Genomic DNA, 22,493 nt, shown 5'->3' on the forward strand with positions numbered 1-22,493 from the left:
TGTTTTTTATTTTATAAAGTAGTTCACAATATTTGATTACATTTTATACTCACACAGCAATCCCACCACCATTACACCTTCCAACCACTGTATTTCAGATGTTTCCATCCTGAACCCCAGTCCCTGCCCCAAAGCAGAACCAAAATAATATATTTTTATTATCGCTGAAAATGGTACAAAAAAGTATCCTTAGAGGAAAGAATGTGAAGATTGTTGTATTTCACGGAGAGGCCATTAAGCCCTTCTATAAGAGATAACTAACATGTTATTAAAGGTTGAGCCTTGTGTGCTTTTATATAAATATCTGTAAAATATATGTGTATTTCCCTCAGAAGGCAATTTGGGATGCCATGGATCAAATCTGGTTAGACGCATGCAAGACAAGCATCTTTATAATTATAAATTCATAGTTAGAATTTTTTCATTTCTTTGTAACATTAAGATGTGTTCTCTTAGTGACTATTGTTATTAACTATGATTGGCATAGTACAGCAAATTTATAAAACTTATAATTGGAAGTTTATAACTTTCAGCTCTTTCACCCAGTTCCCAGTTATGTTTATAAATAGCCATATTCTGAACCTTGAGCAATAAAATAACAATTACTGTTTTTAACTATCAAATTCACTGCTATTAGTGAAAATAGATATTAAATTCTTGTTTTATGAAAGGCTTGTTCTCTATAAATATTTGTGATCTAATTTAGTTTTTCAGTTTCAGCTTGTGTGGGCAGATGTTATTTCTTAAGATTTTATAGATCTTATGTGCCTTCAGATCATCAGATGCCTTTTTTCTTTTAATTTATGTATTTGATTAAATCACCATGTGGAAAGTTACAAAGTTTTCAGGCTTATGTCTCAGTTATACAATGCTCGAACACCCATCACTTCACCAATGCTCATATTCCACCACCTAAAACCCCAGTATACTTCTCACCCTTTCCACCCCCGCCTGCATAGCTGATAAATTTCACTTCATTTTCTCTTTACCTTGATTACATTCCATATTTCAACACAAAATTCACTATTGTTGTTGGAGTTTCCCCCCCCCAAAAAAAAAAAAGCCCTGCTAACAAGGAGCATTTGATAATTAGTTTTCCATTGCTGAGAATTAAGAGATATGGTTTAGGATTTCTGTATTTTAGTAATTAAGTCCAGGGAGATTTATGTTAGAAATTGCATCATTTCCCTTCCTGGGGCAGCATGGGGCTATGGCTTAGTTCACAGTCTAGAGACATTGCTGGAAGCAGTTGCTGGTACCAAAAGTAGTCTAGCTGGCCTCCGGATCGTGGTCGATAAGCCAGCTGCCTGTTTCTTACAACTATAATTTTCTGAGTTAGTGATTTTTAGTTGGCGGCAATTTTCATACTCTCCACTCAATCTCATGCCCCCTCCGTTTACCTAGAAACATTTGGCAGTGTCTGAAGATACTTCGTTATCACTGGGTTGTGGTAGTATTAACTAATGGGAAGAAGATAAAAGGATGTTAGTAAAACATTCTACAACACTTGTGAGACTTTCTTCCTTTCCCCCAGTAACCACATGATCCGAACCAAGTCAGTATTACTGAGGACAAGAAACTCTGGTTTAGATTCACTCATTTTATTAGGACTTAATAATAATACTTTAGGAGCTGAAGAAACAGTATAGGGGTTAAGCCATTTTCCTTGACACTACATACCGTCCCCTGAGCACTGCCAGAGTTCGTTACTGAGCACAGATCTAGGAATATCCCTTGAACCACTGCTTGGGTATGGCTCAAATGTCCTTCCATCCCAAATAAGTAAAAGTCAAAAAGATTTTAATTCTGATGTGATACATATATAGAGATATTTCCCTGTATCAATAAATTTCTGCTCTGGGGTTCAACTCATATAGGGGAGGCAGAATGATTACTTGATTCAGAATTGTCTTTATTTACCAGTGTTGAATATAATGAATCAATCCCAACATCCTCCACAGGCATATATATTGTGCTTCAGAATTTTGGTGGGATTTTCCTTCTCCTTCCCCATCGTACAATGAGTGTTAGTGTGAACTCATTATGCTCATGCTGGGACTGGAGTGATAACACGGTGGGTAGGGCATTTGCCTTGCACGCGGCCAACCTGGGTTAAATTCCCAGCTTCCCATATGGTACCCTGAGCACCGCCAGGAATGATTCCTGAGTGCATGAGCCAGGAGTAACCCTTTGCATCGCCGGGTGTGACCTAAAAAGAAAAAAAAATTGTTCTATGCTGACAGTGAACTTTTAATCAAATTGACTCTTGAGTCATCTCTGCTCTGACAAAGCAGTAGTCCAAACTTGTTTTGTGTGTCCTGCCTCTAGCCTGTAAAATCTTTGTTTTTTTAATTGAGTGGTGTGATTCCCATATCACAATCTTGAGCAGTAGGATAGTTAATTTAAAAGCAAAAAAAAAAGATTTTTAAAAATTGCATATATGGAAAACTAGCTTTGAAGAAAGTTATATTGTGTTTTCTTCATTTTCAGTTTGAACTTTCTCATCTATTGATTGATAGTGATCACTCTGACCAATTCTTCATATCTAAAAATACTAAAGTTTCTGTTCTAAAGAACAGTACTTCATATGAAAGCTCAATTGGCCAGAGTAGATTCCTTGAGTGTCTCAAAATAGATAATTGTTCACACCTTTTTAAAAAATAATACTTAAAAGTAGTTAAGGGAGGGGCTGGAGCGATAGCACAGCGGGTAGGGTGTTTGCCTTGCACTCGGCCAATCCGGGTTCGAATCCCAGCATCCCATATGGTCCCCTGAGCACCGCCAGGAGTTAATTCCTGAGTGCAAAGCCAGGAGTAACCCCTGTGCATCGCCAGGTGTGACCCAAAAAGCAAAACAAAACAAAAAAAGTAGTTGAGGGATATTCTTGATAATCTTTCAGTATCACTATTGCAGACCACAATGCCCAAAAAGAGAGGGCCCAAGGGTGAGAGAGATAAGAAAGGTACCAGCTATAGAGGCAGGTAGGGGGTGGGGGTGATGGGAGGCAACCACTGCTGCTGGGAAATGTACACGGGTGGAGGGATGGGTGTAGGAATACCGTATGACTAAAATCCAATCATGAGAGCTTGTTTGGAGGTTCTAGCAGGGGAGCACAGCTACTCGTATACCCTTGACCGAAGGCCGCTCCATCTCTATTCGGGGAAGGCCGTCCTCTTCGACCGAGCGCACAGCTTCAGGAGGGACGCACATGGAGCGGTGAGGGAGGAAGGAGATACCCGCCTAGCCAGCAAGATCAGCCGAATCAACCCTAGCGATCAATGGGGTGACAGATGTCGCAGCCAGATCGCCCTCACATCCTAAAATCCAATCATGAACAGCTGTATAATGGTCTATCTCACAGTGATTCAATAGAAAAGTAGAAAAAAAAATACTGGAGCTGAGGCTGTAATTTAGCAATAAAGCACTTAACTTGCCATGTATGAAATCTTGGGTTTGATCCCCAGCACTGAAAGAAGGCCTAGATTTTAGTTTCAATCTAGTAGATTTCCTTTAAGTACAATTTACTGCTGTTAAGAAATTTACTACATGGTGTTTTAAAAAAATTTTTTTTCTAGCTGATTTCATGCCAATTTTGGGAACCAACTTAAATCCAGAGTTCATTTCAGTCTGCAACAATGCCACTTGGGCAATTGGCGAAATCTCCATTCAAATGGGTAAGATTTAAGATTTTTTCCCCCTTTTTAATTGTCTTTTCTTAAATGAGATTTATATGTATTGATAAGTGCTATATGAATGCAGTTTGATAAGCTCTAATGTCTGTGTACTGCTTTGAATCCAGTTAATAAAGAGAGCAAAATATTTTACGTTATTTTAACATTTAAATTTTTCTTTTTTGTTTTCTCTCGATAATGATCTAGGTATAGAGATGCAGCCTTATATTCCTATGGTGTTGCACCAGCTCGTAGAAATCATTAACAGACCCAACACACCAAAGACGTTGTTAGAGAATACAGGTACCATAAGACTGAACTGTTACGGTGAAGAGAAAATTAATTTGCCTTTTAATTTTTAATTAAGATGCGTAGAGAAACCAAAGCAAAGACAGCTTTAACAGCTTTAGAGGAAATTAATTTGCCTTTTAATTTTTTTAATTAAGATGCATAGAGAAACCAAAGCAAAGCCAGCTTCAGAAACCCAATTAAGTTGATACATTTTTTGAATTCTCAGTAACGAAATATACTATTTCAGTGGCAATTTCATAACCAGTATTTAAAAACAAAAAAAATTTCTCCCCTTCTACATTATATAAAAAAAAAATTTCTCCCCTACTCTAGTATATTAATATTCCCTAAAATGTACCCCAGCAAATAGAAATTTTGCATTCAGAGAGTAATGGGAGCTGGGAATTGATTTTTTTTTTTAACCTTTAAAAATATAGCCAAAAATAGTTTGCAGTATAGTGGCTAATTGGTTAACTCAAATCTTAAATTGAAAATTTAAGCTATACATCATTCTTATTCAGGGGGCTTGTTTCTCTTTTGCATTTATGAAGAGCATGTTTTTTTATTAAAGAGTACCTTCCATACTATAGAACACATTTCAGGATGATTTCTTTTCATCCTGTTTGAATTTGCTAATATTATGACTGAAAGATCTAAATATTTGTTTCAGTCAGGTATATCCCGTTAAGTTGATCTGGGAATATATTCATACTTAGTGAGGGTCTTATCAGAAGTACTGGTCAGAGATTAAGGTATTCTAAATGAGAAAATTTATTTTAAAGGCATTTTAATTTTCTGTTATTCATTTATCAAAAGTATTAAATCTTAATGTAATTGAAATTGATATGTTTATTGGTATGGAAGGAAATCTTTTATTTATGAGACAGTATGACTGTTTGGCTGTATGGGTACTGTTTATATCACAAAATAAATCAGATCTTTTTTGTTGAAACATACAAAAATCCATATATAGGATGCTTATGAGAATATTGCCAGGTTTTTATCCTCTAGAATGCAGTACCTATACATGACATTCAGATTTGGAACACTTAACATTATAAAAATTACTGTTGAACTTAAAAGATGTCTATTTTTTTAAATGTGAATGCATATTTGCAAATAAATGTTGAATGTAATGTATATTAAAGTTTCTTGTGGGATATCAACTGGTAATTTTGCTATAGTTTTTTAAATAAATTGGCTTTATAAGAATATAATCCTTTGAATTTAAAAAAAACCTAGTTTATAATCTACCTCATAAACTTATAAATTAACAGATTGAATTTATATAATTGAGGAAAGCACTTGGGATCCACCAGATTACTCATACTACAAGTGACTGCAGAAAATGTTTCACTTAATTATTTCTTTAAAATAATTATTTCTATTTTGATCATTAAAATATTTGTCAGTGGCTAATATCTCTGGATTTTAGCAGCTTAATTACCAGTCACTGTTATTTAAAGTCAATTATATAGTCTATCAGTTATTTGTTTTTTTCCAATTAGTATATCCTACACTGAACTTTTTCAATGGACCATCATCTGCTTTATCGCATGTTTCATTGGATTGTTCATACTTGCCTGTTTAATGAGAATGTTGCATAGTTTGTGTCTTTGAACATAGGTTTTCTTTCTCTTGCTTCATATAAATCTGCTGGATTTTAGTATTATCTGTGTAGTTTGCTTCAAGTAATCCTGAAACATTTTTCTTTATCCCCCCCACCCTTTTTTTATGAAAGGTTAACCTGTAAGTTTTTGAGAGAACACCATTAAAGCACCTCATGGTTTGTTTTCTGTTTGTATTTTTTTCCGTTGTGTATAAATGTATTTATGTATGTACCTTTGAATTGCAGAATGCAATTCTGAGTTGCACTTGTTTTAAGCTCTTATAATTAATTAAGTTTAAGGACTTCCTGAATTTTGATATGACAGTATGTTTGATTGAATTTCATATAAAAATTTTTTCTTGTTAAAATACTAGCTAGCTTATCAGTATGATGTTTCATCTACTTTATGCTATAACTTTTACAGCTGGCCAGTATTTTTGTTCCTGTGGTCCACATCTCCCATGACATTGGAGTGGACTTGTCTAAATTTTGTTTATGCTAGATATTATTTTAAATTAGATGGTTAATTATTATTACTGTCTTTTTTTTCTAAGTGGGATTTGACATAACACAGCAATTGTCTTATTTAGTGTGTATCATAACACCTAAAATTTGACAGTTGACTTTAATACTAGGCATCAACTAATCCACTAGTTTGTTATGGAAACTCTTCCCCCCACTTACTCCCCCAAAAAAAAAACTTCCAAAATTCATATTGAAGTCCTATATTTTAACTTTTCAAAGGATGGAAATAACTTGCAAAAAAACATAGAATTGGGACAGAAATTTAACTTTTGCAAAGTGTGTTTGTTTGAGTAAATAGAAATGTACTCGTGCACATTTACTGATATTTCTTGGGGAAAAGTAATAGTGACTAAATTCTGAAATTATAATTGCTTTGAAGAATCTAAATCTATTTACTCATTCGCTCACCTTTTTAACGTAATAAGATATTAATGTTTGAGCGAGAAAAACAATTCATCATGGTTTTTGGTGTTCTCTCAATCTTTGAAGTTTTTTTTAAATTCCTTTGATTTTCCTTTTTCCAATAGTATGCCATATATGTTGCTGCCCCTTATTTTAGGGGGTGGTAATAAACAGCACTGGTGAAATCTTATGTTTATTATCATACACAAATTCTGTTGGTTTCTGTTTCTGAGTTATTTGTTGTTTTTTCTTTATTTTTTCTCCTTCCCCCTCATTTGCTCATGTCTTGGTTGGCGTTTGGTGGTGTATAACCGTGATTGCGTTACCTTAGCAATAACAATTGGTCGTCTTGGTTACGTTTGTCCTCAAGAGGTGGCCCCCATGCTACAGCAGTTTATAAGACCCTGGTGTGTATTATTCAATCTTTTTTTTTTAATTCATTTTTCTTCACTCTTTCTTTCTCTTTCTATCTCACTTTTAGATATATTTTCAGTTGGTTACAAAAAATCACAATCCTTAATCATTGCCAACCATGTGACTAATCTTGTCCTATCAGGTTTGTGAGGTTTTTTTAGTAGCATTGTCATGTATATTTATTTTATGTTGTGGCTAACGACTAATTGATGCATGGGATAAGATTGTCACATGCTTGCTGTGTTTAAAAAAAAAAAGCTTGATTATATATAGATATATTTTTAAAAGGCATTTAAATATCCACCAGTAAAATAAAGATGCATGCAAATTCTACAAATTTAGGTTTTTGCATTTTCTTTTTTAGAATTAATTTGTAAAATTGGATTGCATTAAGAAATACTTGTTTAAATCTGTTATGTGTAAAATTCTTACTTGCTTGGTAATGTTAAAATTAACTACCTACATCATAAGTTGTATAATAATAGTTTATATTGTGGCAGTATATTCTCTGGTCTGCTTCTTTCAATTGATAATCTTTCAATCCAAGTCATTTCTAGTAGTGTTTAATGGAATACAGGTCAAATACAGGATTTTTTAATTAATATAATAATTTATTCTTGACTTAAGCTTATTGGTTATTTAAGAGGGAGATAAATGTCAGTTGTCCATTTCATAGATGCAGTCTATTAATAAGAAAATAAGAATTTCAAGATTTCTATTATATTGAAGGTAGATGGGCCCAACATACAGGAGAAAGGATAAGAAACTTAATCTTTATTAAAAATCTTTTAATAAAAATATTATACCATGGTGCTTATTCCATTAAATACTGTCCATTATTATTGTAATTGAACCTGCTTTTTACTTAAATGCTAAATTCATCTCTGTAATTCAATAGGTGCACCTCTCTGAGAAACATAAGGGACAATGAGGAAAAGGATTCAGCGTTTCGTGGGATTTGTACCATGATCAGTGTGAATCCCAGTGGAGTGATCCAAGTAAGATGTACATCACATTTTTGAGGCTACTAACTCATTCTGTATTTTTTTTACATATTTGTTTATTTGGAGGCTATTGCCAACTCACTGGTACAGAAGTCCTTCCCTGCAGTGTTTTGGGGACAGATCCAGGGCTCCTGCATGCAGAGGGCTCTAGCCCTTTGAGCCGTATCCCCAGCCACAAAATATATCCAGTGTACATTTCTTAATATGTTGTAATATTAACTTTTCCCAACATTTTTTATCATGTAAAAGAAGTAATTGGAAGAGTAAAATTGTAATTTTGTGTGGAGCCAAGGCTTTTTTCATCCACAGTAAGAATTCATTTGCTTTGTACATGTCTCGTTCACAAACATCAAATTGGTGGTAGTTAGGAGAGTGACCAAGTAGTAGGATTCTCTGTTACTTAGAAAGTCAGTAGTGAATAAAATAGAACCAAACCAGGTGTTGAAACCATTACAACTGACCTGGTTAGTTAGAGACCACATGCAATGCATTGGGGTATTATGTGGGCCCTGAGCACTCCAGGAATGGCTGTGGCTATCCTCTAGCACCACCACCCCACACCCCAAAACTGAGTATGGACCCACAACAATGAACACATTTTAGAGTGTATGACTTATTCATTCTGTTTTCTGTCTTTATTTTATGTTTAGACATTTAATTGAAGGGAGTCACACACAGCAGTGTTCAGGTGCTACTCTTGGCTCTGCTTAGGGATCACTCCCAGTGGTACTGCACTGCAAGCACTGCACTGCAGGGGATTGAACCGGCTTTGACTGCATGCAAGGCAACACTTTACCTGTTTAGATTTTTTTTTTCTTTAATTGTGTATCAAGCATGAGTCTAAACAAAACTGGTTCCAACTACAGGACACAAAGCATAAAGGAACATGTTGATTTACACCATGTATACGAAATCAGCAAAATGCAAGCTATGGGACTCTAGGTCCAAGTTCTTCAACAAGTAAGTTGTAAGGAAAAGAAAGCATGGGAAGGGTTTTAAAGAATAAAACTTACCCTTTCAAAAAAATTTTGCTTTGAACATTTTGAACTGAGACCTGCTGTTTCCTATCATCAGTAATGTTGCTTTAATGTTCACTTTAATTTAGAGGCATTGTAAATCACCAGATAATAAAGTTCACATTGATATATATGACAAATATTAAAAACTTAACAAGTTTTAATTGGAAAAAATTGGGGTGATTTTAAATTTGTAAAATTTATATTAACTTGCTATTTTTGTAATCTTTTGTGATCTTGGGGATGGAATCCATGACCTCATTAGATGTAAGACAAAATGAGACGCATTCCTAGGCCATCATTTGACTTACTGTGAAAACAAGTTCATATTGTAAGAGATTATCCCTAGTTACAAAACAAAACACCTTGCATTAACCTTTTTTTAAAAAAATTTTGTGTCATCTTAATGTGTTTTAAGAGTTATCTAATTATATGCTCTATTATGGAGGAGCTTTTTCTCACCAGCACTGTAGTCAGTTTTTTTTCTTCTTTGAATTAGCATTTAAAATACTGTTATTTATATATCTAGCCACAAAAGGACTACCAGGTTAGATAGAGTTGGTGATTTCTAGGGAGAGGGTGGTTGGGATGCTTCTGGTGGTACTCAAGATACTATATGCTTTGTCCGTGATTGAGCCCAGGTTGGCTGCATGCAGGGTAGCATGCTTGCTGCTGTACTAACTTTCTGGCTCCAACTGTAAATAGAAATAAGAGAAATGTCTGCTTTATGTTTCAGTTTTGTTGGTAGGTTTTGGGGCCATATCCAATGATGCTTGGTAGTTGCTTTTGGCAGTCTTAAGGAATAATATGCCAGGAATCAAACTTGTGCCTCTGTATGTAAAGCATGTGCTCAGCCCCTTGATCACAAATTATAGATGGGTATATGTTGTTTTGTGGGGATGGGAGTTATAATTATTTTATTTGGTTTGGGGGCCATATCTGGTGCTTAGAAACCATGGGATCTTGTCCATACTTACTGCATATGAAGAGGGAGCTCTCAGCTCTTGAGCTATCTCATTTTTTTTTGGCCCCTATATAAGACTTCTAATTTTAGGAGGATTGAAGGGGTTAAGCTAAGCTGTACCGGCCAGTGCCCAAGGTTTACATCTGGTTTGTGCTCAGGGATCACTCCTGGCAGTACTTAAGAGACCATATGTTCTTGAAAATAGTAATTTTTAATTGTTCTCTTTGGTTTGTATTGGATACTGTTTATAAATTGGATTTTTTTTTTAAGTTTATCATTTCACATAATCCTCTACCTGAAGATGGGCTGGGGTAGAGGAAGGAGGAGCTCCCAAACACTGCTCTGGAGCCCACTCTGAGGTGGTGTAATCAGTGACTAGACCAGTGAAGAAGTGCAATCTGGTCTCAGCAGTGCGAGAAGCCATCAGGGCAGTTATCATTGGTGCTCTAGGTGCCATAAGGTGCTAGAGATCAAGTTTGGGGCCTTGTACATACCAAGTATTTGCTCCAACCCAGCCCTAGATTCATTCACTCAAAAACTAAGCTTGTTAATATTTGACTAGATCCAAATTATTTCTAGACTGTTAAGCTATAAAATTATTGAATTTTGTGGTTTAATTGAATTTGGTTTCCCACTTGTTTCTGTTCTTGTGATGAACAGAGATCATCACAAAGAGAGACTTTGTGATCCCACTGATGACAAATGGTTAAGTCGCTGGATTGAACTCTTGATTTAGCACTGGACTCCAGATTGTATAATTTTTAAAATCTGATGATTAAGTGGGTGTAGTTTTTTTTTTTAGTTTTTTGGAGGCCACACCCAGCAGTGCTCAGGGCTTACTCCTAAATGTGCACTCCGGAATTACTCCTGGCAAAGCTTGGGGCACCATATGGGATTCAACACAGGTTGGCTGCATTTAAGACAAATGCTCTACCTGCTGTACAATCTCTCTGTCCCTTAAATGAAGGTACTTTAAAATCGGTCAATTTGTTTCTTAGTCCATTGCCGTTATTAAACATTTATGAGACTGAGGCTTTTGTATTATGGTGGAAAATAAAATACCAAAGGAAAATGTTAAATTCCATTATAGACTTGAATCAGAAGTTTCTTGATGGTAGAGTAATAGGGACCACCATTAAATAAATGTTTTAGATACCTTATGATCAAAATTGATTTTAAAATGTTTTACCTGTGGCAGGCTTGTATCATGATATGTTTTCTGAGATTGACATGTCCTTTGATGTTAAATGTCAGTTAAAATGTATTTCTTGTTTGTTGCAGGATTTTATATTTTTTTGTGATGCTGTTGCATCGTGGATTAACCCAAAAGATGATCTGAGGGACATGTTCTGTAAGGTAACAAAGAGCTTAATGATGCATGTCTTGGGATCTTTGAAATCCTAGTTTGAAGTTATTTCATATGAAACTAAAGATTTTTCAAATAACCTTTGTTTATGGTTAAAAAAAAGTTGCGTTGTCTATAAAAACAGCATGTATTTCAAAAACGTCTCAAGTGGGTCACATGGGTCATCTGGTTCCATTATCCCATCTATAAAAAATATTTTTCTTGAATGTGGCAAAGTGAAATTAATGGAATAACTATTGAACAAATCAAGTCCTCTATATAGGATAATGTTATACAGCTTGTTGTTTGTCTTAGTGTCTTTTTGATGAACTCCAGTCAGCACTCAGCCATAGCAAAATAAATAAAGTATTACTTTCCATGTCAGTTACTCTGTACTAAAAATAGGGAAATAGTTGGAGCCATGAACACAAGACTTCGTATATTACAATTTGGAAAAAAATTAATGGCATGCAAATTGTACTGTAGGGGCCAGAGTACAGTGGGTAGAGCATTTGCCTTGCATGTGGCCAACCTGGGTTCGATCCCCCGCATCTCATGGTTCCCCGGGCACTGCCAGGAGTGATTTCTGAGTGCAGAGTCATATGCACCCTGAGCATTTCCGGGTATGGCCCAAAAACTTAAAAAATTGTACTCTATACTGTTTTTTTTAATATATGTTTCATATGACAAAGATTATGAGAGATTGCTTTTAATATACACTATTACTATAAAAGTTTATTTCTTGCAATCTTAACTTTTCAAAGTCATATGGTGAAGTGCAGTTAAGGCAGATGGAAATAGAGATGGGTGGGTTGCTCCAACAGTTTGAAAATGCTGCTTTAAAATGGATGCAATATCAAGACCGTAGTGTTTGATTTCAGGTGTTATACAGATCTGGGTTTTTCTCATTAATAAAATTTTTTTCCTGCTCTTTGCAGATCCTTCATGGATTTAAAAATCAAGTTGGGGATGAAAATTGGAGGCGTTTCTCTGACCAGTTTCCACTTCCCTTAAAAGAGCGTCTTGCAGCTTTTTATGGTGTTTAATCTCACACTTGAATGCTGCAGTCCCATAATTAGAGGTAAGTTGTAAGATTTGGACTTTTTCTTGATGAAGAAACTTGGGCTGTGAACTCAAAACTGCAGAATAGAATAAAACCTACTCATTTTCTTTTTTTTTGGGGGGGGGAGGGGTCACATCCAGCAATGCACAGGGGTCATTCCTGGCTCTGCACTCAGGAATTACCCCTGGCAGTGCTCAGGGGACTATATGGGATGCTGGGAATCGAACCCGGGTCAGCTGCGTGCAAGGCAAACGCCCTACCCACTGTGCTATCGCTCCAGCCCCAAACCTACTCATTTTCTACAGAACTTCAGTAGTACATTATCATGCTATATTGGACCTCAAATTTACATAAGCAAAAGCTAAAGAATGTTTTGTGGGGAACCAGCAATGCTGCCTGGCTCTACTTTGAATATTTATTTTATATTTAGACATTCTTTAGTTGAGGGGAGTCACACAGCAGTGTTCAGGTGCTACTCCTAGCTCTGTGTTTGGATCACTCCAGCAGTACTGGGGAATCACAAGCACTACAGAGGCTTGAACCCAAGGCTTTGACTGCAAGCTTATGTGCTAGTTAGAATATTCAACATTGATTCAACTGTTTTATTTTCTAAGTCTTGCCCTGCTAGAGGTTTCTAACACTGGTTCTGTGTGAGGGGGCAAAAGTGGTTTAGTTTGTAATATAAACTCATAGTCTGAGATATGCCAAGGACTTTCTATATGGTGGTCTTTAGGGGAAAGACCAGATAAAAATTGAATAGTCATGGGCTCAGTAAATCAAAATATTTAATATTCTGGGTCAGAGTGATAGTATAGTGGATAAGGCACTTAAGTGCCTTGTACACATCCAACCCAGTTTCAATGTTTGACACCACATATGGTCCCCAAGCACTGCTGTTTACCTTGGTTACATTCAATATTTCAACACAAACCTCACTATTATTGTTAGGGGTACCCCACTAGAGTCAGATCTGTTGTGCAGAGAAATGAGGTCACGCGGTTTTAGATTTCTGTACTTTTAACAACTAAGTCCAGGGAGATTTCTTCCAGATATTGGATCATTGCAAGCTTGTAAACCCTATCTGTGGTCGTCATAATATGGCGGTCACCATGCCCTTCATCCCCGGAAAGGAAGAGGCGAGAGAGAAATACCTTTCCCCTCCTGGGCGGGCATGGGGCCGCGGCTTAGTTCTCAGGCTGGAGACATTCTGCGAGGAGCTGCCCATGCCGAAAGTAGTTTAGCTGGGTCTGGATTCAAGCTCTTGCAGCTGCGGAGAGGCCGCACACACGTGCGGCCCCCGGAATCACATCTTTGTGGCAGAGATTTTCTCATTGTTTATGCAGAAGAATTTTCCTTTATTATTGGAGATTTTGTGTGCTTATCTACTGCTCTGAATCAAGATCATGGTGCCTTATCATGTAGGAAGTAATTTAAGTAGGGTTGAAAAAATTGTCAGTTAAGAGCGAGGTCAACCTATGAACAGGGGTTGTATTTCCTTTTTCTATGTGTCTTAATTTAGGTTTTCAGTGTTTCTTAAGCTGAAACATCAGACAAGCAAAAATGAGTATTTATTTTGTTTGGGGGCACACCCATATGCCTGGAGTGCATAGTATTTATATGTTTATTAATATAAATATATTGGTGTGAAATACATTAAAGAAAAAGAGGTGTCTCAGCAATCACCTTTTTAATTTGGACCTCTGCTCAAAGAACAGCTCTCCCAATAGTCTGGAAAAAGGTTCAGCCTGTTTGGGTTGAGCAGTGACCCTTAACAAAAGAAAAACTTAAGGCTTTATATGATTTGGTTATAGAACAGCCCCTTTTATTAACTAGCTCAATGTTCTAACCAATGATATTCAGCCACATAGGCAGAATATACAAATTATCTTAGTCAACAGAAACAGTATCAAAACTAATGGATGTAACTATTGTCCTAGCTACCTATTCACATTTTCTATGGGCTTCTGCATTATCTTTGGAAAAGGCAGGAGCTGTGATTACTCATTTGTTGAAAGCATTTGCTGTTATGGGTGTTCCTAAGACAATGAAAACTGGTAATGCGCTTGCTTATACCTCTGCATATGTATATGTAAAAATATATATAAATGTAAACATGTATATGTATAATACCAAAAGCTGGAACAATAGTTAACATCCACTTGCTTTGATACTGTTTCCCTTGATTAAGATAATTTGCATATTCTGCCTATATGGCTGAATATCATTGGTTAGAACATTAAGCTAGTTAATAAAAGGGGCTGAACAGGCTGCTGTGGGGCACAACACCAGAGACATACATATGCAGAGTGCATAGTGTATCCTGGCTCTGCACTGGTGGAGAGAGGGAGTTTTGGGGCTCAGTGGAGACCGTATGGCTGGGGTGCCAGGGATTGGACCCAAATCAGTTGCATGCAAAGCAAGCAGCTTACTCCCTGCACTATTGCTCCAACCTCATCCTTTATTTTCTTGATTTTTGCTTAATACTAGTCTATATTAATATTGATCAAAAATAGATGGTGTTTTTACTCTCACTAAGGAAAGTTGGTTAAATAGAAAATGTTATTTAATCCTGGAGAAAAGTACCTTACTTATATAGGAACTAGCTGGTTCCCTCTGGGGCCATTATGTATGCTAAGGGGATTAGAATGATGACTTTCTACAAGACACATTCTAAGTAAATGTGTTGCCTTTCTTCATGTCCCCAACTTGGATGACTGTTCAGTGAGCCCTAAGTTTGTCAGTGAATGGTATAATCATAGACTAGGTGGTTTGTACAATTTCTTGGGTTTGGTTTGGTTTTGGTTAAAGATAACATTGTCCCTTGACTGATTTTCTGCTCCACTGGCTTTTAAAAAAGAAACACACTAAAGTATAAAATTGTTTCATTTTTTTTTTTTTCTTTAGGTCCTTCAGTCTTGGAGACCATGAGGGAGCCTCTGCACCCAGGGAAAATGTTACCCTTTACAGGGGGGAAGGGTAGACCAGTAGGGAATACAGTACAGTCCCAACCCTACTGGGAGGGGCGGGAGGGAGGTGTTGCCGTCACTGTATTAAGTCGATGTTGGGAAAAGTTTTAACATCTGGAGCCTTTGTGGGTGGAAATCTGTCTCCAATTCAACTCCGCACTGGATGTGAAGAAGCAAAACAAAACAAAAAACAACAAAAAAAACTATTCAGTCTACTCACAAAATAGTAGTACATTCTGGAATATTATGGGGAATTGTACCAAACAAGAACCATATAAATGATGCACAGGGGTAAGAAGGAGGGATATTCTATAGCGCACGATAAAGGAAGCCTAAGAACAGGGGTTACAGATAAGTCAAGAAGTTTTTTGTTTTTTTTTGTTTGGTTGGTTGGTTTTTTTTTTTTAATTTAAAGGTTTTTATAAATTTTCCCACATGATGGGGCTTTTTTTTTTTTTTTTTTTGCATGCTGATGAAGAACTACACAGATGAAGCCTATTAGAGTTAGTCAGCTTGCCTTCCCATAGAAACAGGTTCTTGGAAGTTACAATTTTAAGGTACCCCAAAAAAGTTGGAAATAAAACAAAACAAATTTAAACAATGAAGCACCCTGTGAAATGCCAAATGAGTCACTCCTTTTACCTTTGTGGGGTGGGCAGGGAGGGAGGAATAAATGGGGTTGGGCATATCAAACTAAAGATCAACATCTTTTGCATTAAAACATTAATGTAGTGGGTATAATTTGATGGTTGTACTTCATTAGATTTAATTTCTAGGCCAAGATATTATTTTTAAAGTGCAGTTTAAGGTTCAGGCATGCATTCTGGCTCTCATAGTGACTGAAAGTACTTTATTTAAATTAGTGGGAAAGTAGCATGCTTGCATCACATAGAGTGAGATTGGTATTCATTTACCTCTGTTGCGCCAGTTTGTGTTGCCGTTTACCAATTCAATATAGCCCTGCATTTAAAAATTCCTTTTTAAGATTTGTGGATTTTATTTTTTATTAAGAATATAGATATAAAGTACTGTAGTTTACAGCTAGGCCTTGAAATAACTTTTTAGGATCTGTTAGGAATAAGATTGATATTGTATTGTGTGTAACCTGCACAATGTGGAAAGCTGATATACCTGTGCAAAATCTTTGCCTCTGTGCTGTCAGTGTGATGTGCTTTCTGCATGGTTATATACTACTAGTGATTTTATCAGAACTCCTCAAACTTAAATTACATGGTCAGAGATCTGTAAGAGGCTGCATAAATGTTAGTTGACACATAAAGACAATTGTAGAAGTTGGAAACATGATTGCTATATTTCAATGTTTATCCCCACTCAACTTATTGCCTTCTAAGCTTTTTTGTTTTTGTTTTTGTTTTTTGTTTTTTGTTCAAAGCATGATCTTAAAGATATGTTTAAGTTAATGGATGTAATGCAGGGTTCCTACACTGTATTGGCGCATGTTGGTGGCCCTATGTGCCCTAGGTATATGCACACAAGGGTGCAAGTAAAAAGCTACAGAGTGAAAGTTTGTTTGGATCCTCTTCATTTCATTTGTTTAGCTTTTCTGTTATTTTTCTCTACTTACATGTATTCCTGTGAATAAATCCTTGTTAAGTTAACCCTTTACTTTTCCTTCCATGTGTATTTTCTTATATACTGTGAATGTGAAAACCTAACTGGTACACTTGATCTTGTGTCCATATAAAAGTGCAAGTCTTTATTAATTTGGTTTGCCTGAACAGTGTATCCCATGATGATGAAGGAAAATGGAGAGATTTTTTTTTTCTTTTTGACTCTGCTGGTCAGAGATGAAGCCACACCTTTCCATTTTTCAATGCTGCATATTTAATCTGCAACAAAAATATTAAGCCATAACAACCTTTTTATATTTTAGTTGTCACCTTCGCATTGCAGAATAAATACCGAATAACCATTTTTATAAGCAGTTGCTCCTCTTTGCATGGTTCTATTCTTCTAAAGGTGTTGAATGATACAGCCATTGCACTGAAGTTTGAGCTGTATGCGTGTGGATTTATAAATACCGTTTCAAAAAATTTTAAATGCATGGTAGCATGCAGAAAGGTTTTTGTTGTTACGTGTGTGTGTGTTTTAACATATTCTTTACCTTCTTTCCTCTATCTTGGCTTTGCAAATTTCAGTCTGTAGACCCTGAAACTCATCCATAATGTATGGTTTTTTAAATTATAAGTTGGATCCAAAGCATATGTGGCATTCTGCTTTTTTAGTGCCATAACTTCATTGGAAGTTCAAAATCTGCTTCCTAGTCTCTAAACCCTAACTAGCATTACTATTCTTAAATACAAGTAACACTCTCTATATAATTTTTTAGTATATTCAAAACTTTCATGGGAGATATTTAATTTGGCATATAGTAATCTAAATTGAAATTAATGGCAAAATTCTTTGCCAAACATTTAAAATATTTAACCGGAAAAGCAAAAATCCTACAATAAAATTTATCAGGATCTATAATTGGCAGTTCTGCATCGACTAAAAAGCAATGTTGTCTGCTGTTTGATTAAAAGTTGATTTCTAATAATTAGACATACAACATTAGAATATCCATTTTATATTAACCTGTTTTTAAATTAATGGAAGATTTGAAAATAAAGGTTTTACCCTTGAAGTTAATTTTTTTCCTGATATGTATATCAGTTATGTAGTATATAGTATGGGAATTTGCAGAAGCCATTTAAGTTATCTTTTGAGGTAAGCTCTGATTTAGCATTTATTGTTCTGATAAAACAATACATCATGGGATATATATATAAAGCAACATAATACTTGTGGTGTAGTCTTAATAGTCTTGAATGTTGACTGAATGCCTATGAAATTGTGAGTTTGTCTTTGTTACATTCCAGTGTTTCTGCCTCTTGGCATGCTTAAGGCACGGCTTACTTCATCTGCTCCTTACACACTAAAGTGCTGTTAGTGTGCTCAACTTCAGAAATAGCCGCTGCTAAGTGATGTAGATTTTCTACTTGAATATTTTTATGTTGTAGGAACCTCAGGAGGTCAGTGTTTACTGTTTTATATATGCCTTCTTTTTCCTGTTCGAGCTTTTCTCTTTGAAGGATTCTAACAGAACAAAAGCTGCTGATCAACCTAAGTTGGAAACAGAAAGTGTATTTTATATAATTTAAATGCATGTTTGGCAGTTCCATGTTTTAGTTCATTATTAGTAAGTGAACATAGTGCCACAGATATTCATTTATTCAGGAAAGAATTTTGCTTTCTGTATGTCTAATCTTTAATAACTTCATACTGTATAAAAAGGAAATCACTTTTTTATATTTTTGGTTGATTATTTCCCAAATAATCAACATGTAAATAATCCTTAAGAGCCAGTTCTGATGCTTTACATTACTGCTACTTAATTTTGTGACGCAAGTTAGATTTCAGAAGAATAGATTTAAAACACTTAAGCCATTACATCTTAAAAACAAAATAAGTAGCATACATTTTGTAATTAACATATTAAAAAACACTGTGATTTATTTGTTAAGACTTTTTCATTGATCAGAATTGCTTAAATTGCATATATTGTAAAATAGGATCAGATGTATATTTTAAAATAATTTCAACTGACTTTATTGAAATGCTTTGTCTACTCAGTTATAAAATATTCAGATACAAGTTTTATCTCAGGTGAATACTCTTGTATTCTTTTTGCTTTGGTAACATTAAAGAGACATTATACTCAAATTCTTTGTAAATTTAATTTGGACTTCATTTTCATGAACGTACCAAGATAATACAGTAGATATTTTTCTGTTGGGCACTAAATTACCCTCTATAGTCAGGATTCCAGAATTAGACTATGTCTTAAAACTACCTTTAGCCTAAATTTAACTTAAATCTCTTACCATATAAAAAGTGGTTGGTTGTGGGGTTTTTTATTTTTTGGGGTTTTTGTTGTTGTTGTTGTTTATTTTGGGGGGTTTTGCTTCATATAATTAACATATTCATATTGAATGTATTAACAGATAACGGTGCAAAAACATTCTTCCCAAGAGAAGAGTGTATCATGCATAATTGCAACTAAAATCTTTCCTTTAAGTACTTTAAAATACTGCTTTGCATATTGACTTTTTTCTTTTTTCTTTTTTTTTTTTTTTTGGCAACTAATACAAAGGGGAAAACACTAATAACTTGCTACTAGTACTGTTACCAAAGTATAGGCATTGAAGTCTTTTAACAAAAACTGTGATCTTCAGATTAAGGAAGGGCCTGTAATAATCTAGATAAAAATTTGGTCCATGGGCCAGAGATATCCAGGTGGTAAGGTACTTGCCTTGCACGTGGCTATGTCAGCCATGATGCTTGAGCAAATCCCCGGCACCACATATGGTCCCCTGAGCACCGCTGAGTGTGACCCAAAAACCAGAAATAAAATAATATATATATAGGGTCTGCAAAAGCTGTTTAACAAAAAAATATATATATAACCAATTTAGGATTAGTGTATTGGATGGAGATTTATCTAATGCCTCTTTAAAATTCAAATATACATAAAAATTTCATTCACTTGTACACTTTGCAGGTGACTTGTGACTAATTTTTTTGATCTTACCATTACTAGTATATGTAAAGAATTCTTTATGCCTAATTATTATGTGTATTAATTTTAAGGTACACATTTAAATTATTACAGCCATTTATTGTGATTTGATCCCAGAATGTATTTTTTTAATGCATGCATGATTTTGAGGGAAGTTAAACTGGTATCTTTTTTTTTTTCTTTAACTTGTACATTTTAAAACCATACCAAATCTATTTGCCAAGTGTTATTTAACTAAATAGGAAAACTGTAGTTTCCCTTTTATTACAATTGTTGATCACCTACCATAGAATGCCCTTATTCTGTGGCTTGGTATAATGCAAAATTAGCTATTTGCAAATCTAATTATCTTCCTAAAAGCCTACTACTGCTATATTAGGGTTCGCCTCTAAGGCATAGTTGGTCCCCTTCTAATACCAGCCTCAGAAAGGGGTTCCACTGCACTTTCCCTGCATTACTGCTTTATTTTCTTTTGTAATATATAACCAAATTAAGAGTGGATGATTTTTATGGTGATAACAATTAGACTATACTGTATAATTAATTTTACGTGATAGATTGTGAGAAGAGATGTTTAAACGTGGTTAATGACTTCACTTCATATTATAAAACTTTTACATTTAATTAATATACATGTTAACATCGGGTGCAATAATTTAGTAGTTTTAGCTTTAGTTATAAATAACTGGATCTTTCTGCTGACAACTTAGGTTGTATGAGTTATGCTTAAAAAAAGCTTTAAATCTGGTGTTTCCTGTACCTGCCACACTATGTTAGAATGTATCCTTCAAACATATCCTCCTGCAACTTCTCAAACTGTACTAAATTGATATTTCTTGAAGTCTAACTCTGTGCTAACAGATCTTCATTTTAAATAGAATACGGTTTTAATTTTTGATAAGCTGCTGAATTTTAAAGAGAGTTTTTTGGGGCCACCAAATATTTTGGATCATGCAGAGAATATATATTGTACTGTAGTAATTTTGTATTTACATTTGTATGATGTGACATAATAGATGTGAATGTTAATCACTGCTTGACTATGTTAATAAAGTTGTTTAACTATAGATGTTTCACTCTGATTTTTAATGAAAGGAAATGAACTTTCTTTCCCTCCAGTTTGGGTCCAGATAGATCTTGTGCTGGTTTTTGTTTGAGGTTTGTTTTAAGCTTAAACATTAGTACATTTTTGTTTAATACCTGTTTTTAGTTGAGTACATATTTAGTTGAGTACATACTTCCCTAAGTTATGATCTAACTCCTACTGTTAACAAGTTTCTAAACAGCTGGTTCTAGATTCAGTTTTGGGGTGGGGGAGATGGACTCATACTGTGCTGCCAAAGTTAATGAAAAGGTGAAATTGTGAATAAAGCATGATTAAGGGTAGATTGCATGAATGTATGAATGTGTACTAGTATTCTCCCAAAAATTAAGGCTTGCAATTTTACAAATCAATATTGATAGAAAAGTAGCTTCCCTCTCAGATTGTAATACATTGTTACAGTTGCATGTTACTAATTACAACTAAGTATATTAATACATTTTAGGGGAAATGTGTGCTCAATTTTCTTAGTAATGTGAGTTTTAGAACAGAAAAAGATTAGGAGGATTCTTTCAGTGAAACTCAAAAATTCAGGGGAAATAACTGATCTATTTACTTTTATTATCTGCACATAATTAAGGTACCTCAAATTTTAACATTTTAGTAAAACAAATTATAAAGGTGGCTTTCTTCCTTATACCTGTTTTTGAGCTGACATGATTTTTATCTTGGTTTGGTTTGAATTCCAGTAGTTTGTATATGTACATTTAGCAATAAATAGAAAAGTTGCAGTTGAACCACGGGTCTTTGCTGAGTTTAGTGGGTTTTGTTCCTTAATAAAGAAACTCTTAAAGCTGTGTATCATTCTATAATCTCTTACCTATTTTGTGTTAATTTGTCACAAACTCCTAGAACTTCCACAGAGATAGATCTCCAGTGTTCTGTTCAACTCAAAATGTAAATTCACATATTCTAAACAATTGGCACAAATGATACAGAAAAGATAGTAAGTTAAAGTCAGAGAAGGCACTGGGCTGGAGAGACAGCACAGCCAGTAAGGCACACTTGCATGTACTCAACCTGGGTTTGATCCCTGGATCCCTGTATCCTAGCCAGAGGAGTGGTCCCTCAGTGCAGAGACAGGAGTAAGTCCTGAGTACTACTGCATATTCACCATCCCCCCACCAAAACCAAGAAAATGAGGCATAAGTAGTGCTTAATACTTGACCAGGTATACTGGTCAGTTTTGCCCTTTGAGGTGAGGCCATTGAAGGTTCGTTGGTTCTATACAATGGGGGGGAAAAGGTCACAGTTGACTGTTGAGAGATGAGGGGAAAGAGAAGAAACCAGGCTTTTGGTGTGAGCTGAGCATGAGAAATGCTGTTAATTGGAAAAGTTGCATTTGGTTTGAGATATCCATGAAGAATGTTGAGGTTCAGGGGGTTATAAGTTGGCGATAGATGAAAAATACAGTGTATAAATGGTGCTTTAAACCACGAAATTGAACAACATTTGAGGACAGACAAGGAAAGGGTCCAAGGAGCAAATCTGAAACTCAGCACTTGCCAGGTGGTAAGTGAAGAGATTGCTATGAAGCTG

The 22,493-nt window shown here is 35.2% G+C and overlaps 1 protein-coding gene across 3 annotated transcripts in view; it reads left to right on the top strand.

Moving 5' to 3' along the window:
* Positions 1-21,753, top strand: part of TNPO1 (transportin 1) — a 94,083-nt gene extending 72,330 nt beyond the window's left edge. For 2 of the 3 annotated variants that reach the window (XM_055131778.1, XM_004608505.2), the window contains exons 19-25: positions 3,576-3,674; positions 3,879-3,974; positions 6,830-6,905; positions 7,811-7,910; positions 11,178-11,252; positions 12,180-12,322; positions 15,209-21,753. In XM_055131778.1, coding sequence (XP_054987753.1) covers positions 3,576-3,674; positions 3,879-3,974; positions 6,830-6,905; positions 7,811-7,910; positions 11,178-11,252; positions 12,180-12,287 — 554 coding nt within the window. In that variant the 3' untranslated portion in view covers positions 12,288-12,322; positions 15,209-21,753. Of the gene's footprint in view, positions 1-3,575; positions 3,675-3,878; positions 3,975-6,829; positions 6,906-7,810; positions 7,911-11,177; positions 11,253-12,179; positions 12,323-15,208 lie in introns of those variants that run through there. The other variant, XR_008629254.1, reaches the window with a different exon arrangement.
* The last annotated feature ends 740 nt before the right edge of the window (positions 21,754-22,493 follow it).

Source organism: Sorex araneus, chromosome 1 (genome assembly GCF_027595985.1).
Source record: "Sorex araneus isolate mSorAra2 chromosome 1, mSorAra2.pri, whole genome shotgun sequence".
Lineage (NCBI taxonomy): Eukaryota > Metazoa > Chordata > Mammalia > Eulipotyphla > Soricidae > Sorex > Sorex araneus.